At 45.8% G+C, this 7630-nt stretch overlaps 1 protein-coding gene across 1 annotated transcript in view; it reads right to left on the reverse strand.

The window, feature by feature from the left end:
- HSD17B14 (hydroxysteroid 17-beta dehydrogenase 14) overlaps positions 1–7000 on the reverse strand; it is a 20745-nt gene extending 13745 nt beyond the window's left edge. Inside the window, 3 exon segments of the mRNA XM_061589957.1 lie at positions 1735–1779; positions 6786–6822; positions 6824–7000. Of these exon segments, the coding sequence (XP_061445941.1) occupies positions 1735–1779; positions 6786–6822; positions 6824–6985 (244 nt within the window). The 5' untranslated portion in view covers positions 6986–7000.
- Between the last annotated feature and the right edge of the window lie 630 nt (positions 7001–7630).

Here is a 7630-nt window from a genome sequence, read left to right on the forward strand (position 1 = left end):
TAAAGACTAAGAGCTGGTTTTCAGAACAGGAAGATGTTTACCTACCCACTTGACTCTCCCAAGGTCTGCCCACCCAAACTCCCCTGGCTCAGGCTGGATTTTTCATAAGCATGACTATAATCTTTATCATGCAAAAAGAAATATTCTCGCTTAGCTGTTGCTACTTACTACTATGAGCATGGCCGTGTGCTCAAAGGGCATCAGCTCTATGGTACGATGCAGCCAGCCGTACTGAAGCTAAGCAAGGCTTGCTTTGTTTCCCACCTGGGAGCCCCACTTTTTGCCGCCTTGAGTTCCATGATGGAAGAAAGGCTGGCTACAAAGTCCAATAATACAAGGGATAACAGCTGACATGGGACCCCTCCAGACTGATGATTTGTTTTGTTTTTGCAGATATATTCTGGAGCATGCCACTGGTGCAATCACAGTGCATCAGTGGTGGTATATATATATATATATATATACTGGGTCACCCACAAATCATCCTCCTTTTATAAGTTGTTCTGCGGTGCTTCCCCAACGTTAACACATGATTGCCATCTGGAGGGCCACTCTTGAGCTATAGAGCAAGAAAAGTGAGATGTACGGTATGTAAAGTTACAGGATTTCAGCACGAAGTGATAAGACATGCACCAGTTGGAAACAAAGCTGTATGGCCACCCCAAAACTTTTGCAAGTGCAAACAGTATTGAAAGTGGGTTCGCATATAACTGCCTTTATACCATCATGAGCACAAATTATCATGAATGCACAATAAAAAGGATGCCAAGAAGGACTCATGGGAGAATGAATGGGAGCATAAAGATAGAAGCAACCATCTCCACAAATCCTGGCTGAACACCTAACAGGTGGCCAATGCAGGTTCTTGGGGCAAGAGAGAATTTTGGCCAACAAAATGGAGGGAGACAGGGGAACAACTCCCAAACTCTGCATATTAAACAGGGACTCATCCATTCCATTCCAGTGCCATGTTACCACATAGGTTCCCACCATTTGGAGCTAATCAGGTAAATATCTTGCTAATCAGGTAAATACTTTCATTTTAGGGAAACTCACAGCCAAACAAGTCCTTTGTGTTGTGACTGGCCTAGCCAGGAACAAGGGGCAGAGAAAGGCTTAGATCAGCCTTTCCCAACTAGTGGGCCACCAGATGTTGTTGGACCACAATTACCATCTTTCCTGACCATTGGCAATGCTGGCTGAGGCTGATGGGAGAGGCTAGCTTAGATAGGGCGTTCTAGTGGAAACTCCATAGCCCAGGTTTAAATCTTTGCTCTGTCACAAAGATCACCACACAAGTTGCTAGTCCTCAGGCCCAAACATGTATCTTTTCTTAAATGAAGAAAATCTCAGGGAGAAAAGAAAGCAGGTATGGGTGTATATTGCTACTTGAACTGCAGTGTGTTTGTTTTTGCAGCCAAGTACACAGGCTGGGAATTAGGTCGCCCCGTTTTCCTGGCAGAGCTCTTGTGAAGTATTGACAGGCAGAAATTCAAAGGTGCAGCTTTATCATGGCATCTTTTGGCAAAGGTACACCTACTGAATTTCTACTTCTGTCATAAAACTCCATCCACACATTTCTTTCTCAGCTTTCATGGGGGGTTTGCTGCCCCCTGCTGTCTTAACATCACATTTCCTTTGCATTATCAACACTGTTCTGGATATATTGGGAGTAAAAGGGCAATAGGACCCTCTAATAGGAAGGGTGGATGAAGAGAGATCTTTTACCCTCACCTTCAGATCCTGGTGCACAGAAGACCACTTTGGCTCCATGGAGAACTGGGAGGGAAAGAGAGGGGAAGACATTAAGGCAAAACAAACTCCCAGAGGACCACTTCACAAGCATGCACGCACATCACTTGATTGAAAATGGAAATGGACTGCGTTCAAGTCGACTCCGACTTATGGTGACCCTATGAATAGGGCTTTCATGGTAAGCGGTATTCAGAGGGGGTTTCCCACTGCCTTCCTCTGAGGCTGAGAGGCAGTGACTGGCCCAAGGTCACCCAGTGAGCTTCATGGCTGTGTGGGGATTCGAACCCTGGTCTCCCAGGTCATAGTCCAACACTAACCACTACGGAATACCAAAAGCTGCCTCAAGTTGGACCATTGATCCATTTAGCTCAGTATTGTCTACACATATTCACAGAGGCTCTATGGAGTTTCAGACAAGGATCTGTCTCAGCCCAGCTTGGCGATGACAGGGTTGAAGCTGGGACCTTTTGCACACATAACCTGCTCCTTGCTGCTGAGCTATAGCTTTTGACTGTTGTACAATTGATGACTGGAAGCTAAATGTATGAACTGACTCCACTGAACAGCATTGTGTTTCAAGCAATGTGCTCCATTCACACATGCAGGCTACCACAAATATGTCTTTTCCAATCTCCAGGATTTGAAACAGCTCAGGGCTGAAAGGAGCTTCATAAGCATCTTCCCACTTCACCCCAGAATCTGTTTTCCTCCAGGCCCCTGTTGCTTCCCGCTTTTTAGAAGGGCTCTGATAAACTTTCTATTCTGTCAGTCTTTTTATGATACATTTTGTAGGGTTGGTCACTAGATTTTATTTTTATGCTGCTGTGTTTTAGAACTGACACTGGGTAAAATTGTTTGATACTGGGGAACTTTCCCTTTTCCGTGAGCCACTTGGGGGGTGGGGAAGAGTTTAAAGAGAGGATAAAAGTAACTAAAGAAATAAATTAAGAATAAATAAGTCTGCAGTCCCACATACGCTTATCTGGGAGTAAGTCTGACTGAACTCAATAGGACTAAATTTTGAGTAGACATGTACAGCAACAGTTCAAGGACACATGTCAAGAACTGCCTGAGGGTGTGGGTGAGCGGTGTCATGGGGGGGGGTTAGCTAGGAAGAGCCTGGAAGGTCAGATACAGAGGCCTGGAAGGCTGCATTCAGCCCCTTTTCCCTGAGGTTTCCCACCCCTGCTTTAGAGATAGACTGTACATAACGAAGTACAGACATGGTCACTGCACTCTCTTGAAAGAGGGGATGGAGCAACAGCATATTGCCTCATTTGCTGGAACTTGCTGGGTGAAGATATCCTGTTTGTTTAAATTGTGTTTTAATGCGTATTGGGTAATATATTCTGTCATTTGTATTGTAATGTAGTGTCCTGTGTTTAATTGGGGGATGCCTTCTCTTTGGTTAGGGGAAAGTTGGTCTAACTGCCAGCCACTCAGGGTAGTAGTGTAGTGGCAAATTCAGAAGTGCAGTCCCTTCACGATAGTCACAGCCATGCCCCCTCCTACCTTTTTTTTTTTTTTTGCTGCTGCTGCTGCTGGGTTAAGAATGAGGTCCTTGTTAATGCCGTCTCCCACAACAACAGACATCCCTAGGAACCAATAAGCATGAAAGGGGAGCATGTTAGCTACTGAGGAGAGTCTTCTCAGTGGCTGACACACCCCTTTCGCTCTGATTGGTTCCAATCAGCAGGAAAGGGCGAGGCAGCAGGTTAGAAAACTCTTCTCAATGGACAACACACTCCCCTTTCATGCTGTTTGGCTCATAGGATACTGGAGACATAGGGACCCTGCAGACACCCTCCTCCTTAAAAAGTTAGGGGTCTAAGACCCCTTGAGACCTTGGACGATTACATCCCTGCTGAGGGGACTTGCCTGACAGCTGAGGAGGGGTTGGAGACAGAACTCTCAGGATGCCAAAGAAGAATAGAAGGGATGCATATTCTGATTGGTGGTTGCAGGTTTAGAATTCTTTGTGGGGCAGCATGATTGGCTGGAGCTGGACTAGAGGGGCCAGAAGAAGTGTATATATAGCAAGGGGCTGTTCAGCAAGGAGTCAGTTGGTTAGAGAGAGTTTGTGATAGATGGTGTTCACGGTGGACAGCCAGAAGAAGAAAGTACCAGAGGAAGGGGACTGAGAAAGAAGACCTAAGGAGAAGGCAGAGGGGCTTGGTGGCCAAAGACTCGCTGGGGTAGCCAACTCACTTGGCTCAGGCTGAAGGGGGGAATCTATTTACAGTGTTAAGGGACAAGAAGTGAAAGGCCATTTGGAATACAAGGCTCTGGTGTCTGATAAGAAAGCCAAAGAAAGAGGCCAGGCCAGCAAAAAAAAATAGACCTGTGCTTCATGGGCCAGGAGGGGTTGAAACAGAGGCTTCAACAAAAGTCCTCAGCTATAGCATTGGTGAGGCTTAACTGGGATGGAGGACATACAAGGGCAATCTGACAAAACAGTCTCAGCAGGATCACTCACTGCTTCCTCAAAACTATATTGGTTTCGGAATAGTGGTTAGTATTCAAAGTGGCAGTAACAAATTAGCAAAGTGTATATTGGTTTAAAGAGACAGGACTATATTAAAGTGGCCACATAAACATGTGCACCACACAGTCTAGTAATAAACAAACAATATATTTGTTAAATATAGTAATGATATCTGAGTGGCTGTGTACCATATTACAGTTACCAGGGTTATACGTAAGTTAAGGGTTCAAAGGGTATAAGCAATATCAAATGGTGGCAGCAGTATGGTTTTAGGAAAACCATTGGAGTGGAGGTTGGGTTTTGTTAATAGAATGGAAATGCCTCCCCTTCCCTCCACATGCTGCATTATGCTACACACCAACTTATGCACCAATCTTTAGTTAATCTTTGAAGAGGCTACCAAGAATGACCAGATGCAATAAGAGGTCAGTTGTACATTTGCACAGAAGACCCTTCTGACAGGTACAAATTTCAGAGGAACAGCTATGTGCATGCAGGCTGTACCCTCTTGCTTTTTAAGACCTTCTGGTCCTGTTGTTTATAGTGTTTTCTCTCTATACCCATCTCTTTCTGTCTAGATACATATTTAACTGAACATAACATTCTACACATCTGCTTACAGTTCCAAGGTGAACATATGAAGAGCCTGGTGGATCAGGGCAGTGGCCCATCTAGTTCAGCATCCTGTTCTCACAGTGGCCAACCAGGTGCTTATGGGAAACCTGCAAGCAGGATCTGAGCACAACAGCAATTTCCCCCTCCTGCAATTTCCAGTAACTAATAGTCAGTCAGTTTCTGTCTGTTTAACTGAGCATAACATTTCACACATCAGGTTACAGTTCCCAGATGTCCTATTATGAACTAGGATTGTCAACTTTCTCCAACTCCTTAAACTGCCATCCTTTAATGACAAGCAGACATTCAACAAGTACAGCTCCCCCCAATGGTGTGGGTGGGTGTGGAATGCAACAAGGGGGAAAGGTGCACCAGTTGAATGCCTACCTGTCACAAGAAGCCTATCACAAACTGTACCTCTTGCATCTAATGGCTCTTTTTGGTCCACTGTTTACATTCTCCACCCATATATGTGTGTGTAAAAAAAAAAAAGGCAAGTGAAGGTATCATGTCATCATCTGATGAAATACACTCTCATCCTCTTAAGTTTATGCCATGATAAATCATAGAACAATAGAGTTGGAAGGAGTCTATAAGGCCATTGAGTCCAACTCCCTGCTCACTGCTGACTTAAATCTGTTCAAGATTTTGTGCTGACAAAACCAGCTTTTCTCATCCTTCCTTGGCGATCAGAGCTGGAACAAAACCTGTTCAAGCCTTTTGATTAAAGTTGATGCCTTACCACCACCCCACAGACTCTGTACCATTAACAGGGCAACTTACAGGCAGAAATTCAACAAGTAAAGCTACACACACTGAAACGGTGCCATTAAAAGGTGTCAACCTTCCTCTTTGAAATATGCACATATAGATCTTGTCAGTGCAGTATAAGAAAGCAGGACTAGAAGATTATCTGCCTTTGATTCTGGCAGAACTTTTGTCCCTTTAACATAGGAATGGAGAGTCCCTCTGTATGTTGTTGGGACTACACCTTCCCTCAGCCCCAGCCAGCATGGCCAAAGGTCAGGGATAATGGGAGTTGTAGTTAGGCCCATAGCCAGCCTAAAGTTTTGGGGAGACACCAAAAAAGTAGGGGTAGGCGAAAAAATTCTGTAATAAATTTATTTTTGGGGGGGAGAAAGGGTCACAATTTTTAGGGGGGCTCCCTTAGCCCTGCCCCCCAGCTGTAGGCCTGGTTGTAGTTCAACAACATCTGGAGGCCCACAAGTTCCTCATCCCTACTTTAACAGCTTCACAAAAAATCACTCCACCCCTAAATATCTTTTGTCGCCTCCCCTTCCCATCTAAGGTTATTTTTGGAAGGAGAGCTCACAGGGCATAGTCCCTAGTGCTTGTTTTCAGTTCAAGGCCTTAGCACTGGGACATAGAGTAAAAACATGACTGAGCGGAGGAGTTCTCGCTTCCAACCAAGTGTCCTGAGGTATCTTGAAGAGTCAAAATGTAGTGCGGTATAAGCTTTTGTGGGCAGAAGCCTCATGGATGACCAGTGCACCTGTAGCTCCACGTCAGCCATAAATCCTTTACGAACGCAGGAAGCTGCCTTATACTAAGTCAGGGGTTTAGGCAGGAACCTCTCCTACCCCTACCTGGAGATGCCGGGGATTGAACCAGGGGCCTCCAGAAGGCAAAACAGGTGCTCTACCTCTGAGCTACGGCTCTTCCCGTGGCTACATCCCAAAACTCGTTTTGGGGGCAAAGGCAATGGTGCCTCTGAGTTTGTACTGAGCACATTCCTTTCGCCACCAATTTCATCCAGCCCTTCCCCTCTCCTCCCACCCCAACACATCAAGATTGGGGAACAAGATTTCCAGTTCAGTTTGCCTGGTAAGTGTGAGCCCCGGCACTTATTTGTAGAAACTCCCCACTCCTGTGTCTCCTCCACACACACCCCGGTTCTCTCCACTCTCACCAAATTCTCTCACGATGCCTTCGCCAATACCCCGGGTGCCTCCCGTTACTATGACGACCTTGCCCAGGTACCGTAGCCCAGCTGCCATTCCAGATGTGGTCGCAGTTCTTCCCAGTTACAAACATCCAGCGGACCTTTGGACGCAAAGAGGCTGCAACATGTGGTTTCTCCCACTGCGCGTGCTCCCTGTCTCGAGGCATGCTGGGAAATGCAGTCCCTGCTCTCTCCAGCAATCTCATTTGTACAGAAGCATATGCCCCCTTAAAACAGCCATCACCCACCGCCACGCAGCTCTATCCTATGCATGCTTACTCCGAAAGAAGGCCCAGAGAATTCAAGAGGATTTGTTTAAAACAAAGTTCCCAAAAGCTTTGAGAAAGAATGGACTGGCTCCTGTTGTATTTTATTGTCAGTTTGTTCACAGACAGACCCAAGGGTGTAGTCGTCCAGGGCCTCGGGGGCTCCAAGACTCCTTACTTTTCAGGGAGCAGGATCCCAGTGTCTCCAGGGTCTTACAAGCCAATCAGCATGAAAGGGGAGTGCATTAGCCACTGAGAAGAGTATTCTAACATGCTTTTTTGTCCTTTCCTGCTGTTTGGAGCCAGTTGGTGTGAAAGGAGGTGAGTCAGCTACCGAGAAGACCCTTCTCAATAGCTAACACTATCCCCTTTCACGCTTATTGGCTCCTAGGGATGTCTGTTGTTTTGGGTGAAGGTACTAACAAGGATTTCATTCTCAATCCAGCAGCAAAAAAGGAGGGGCATAGCTGTGACTAACATGAAGGGATCCAGCTCTTCTGAATTTGCCACTACACTACTGAAAACTTTTGTTGAAGGGTGGTCTAT

This window comes from Rhineura floridana, chromosome 11 (genome assembly GCF_030035675.1).
Source record: "Rhineura floridana isolate rRhiFlo1 chromosome 11, rRhiFlo1.hap2, whole genome shotgun sequence".
Taxonomy (NCBI): domain Eukaryota; kingdom Metazoa; phylum Chordata; class Lepidosauria; order Squamata; family Rhineuridae; genus Rhineura; species Rhineura floridana.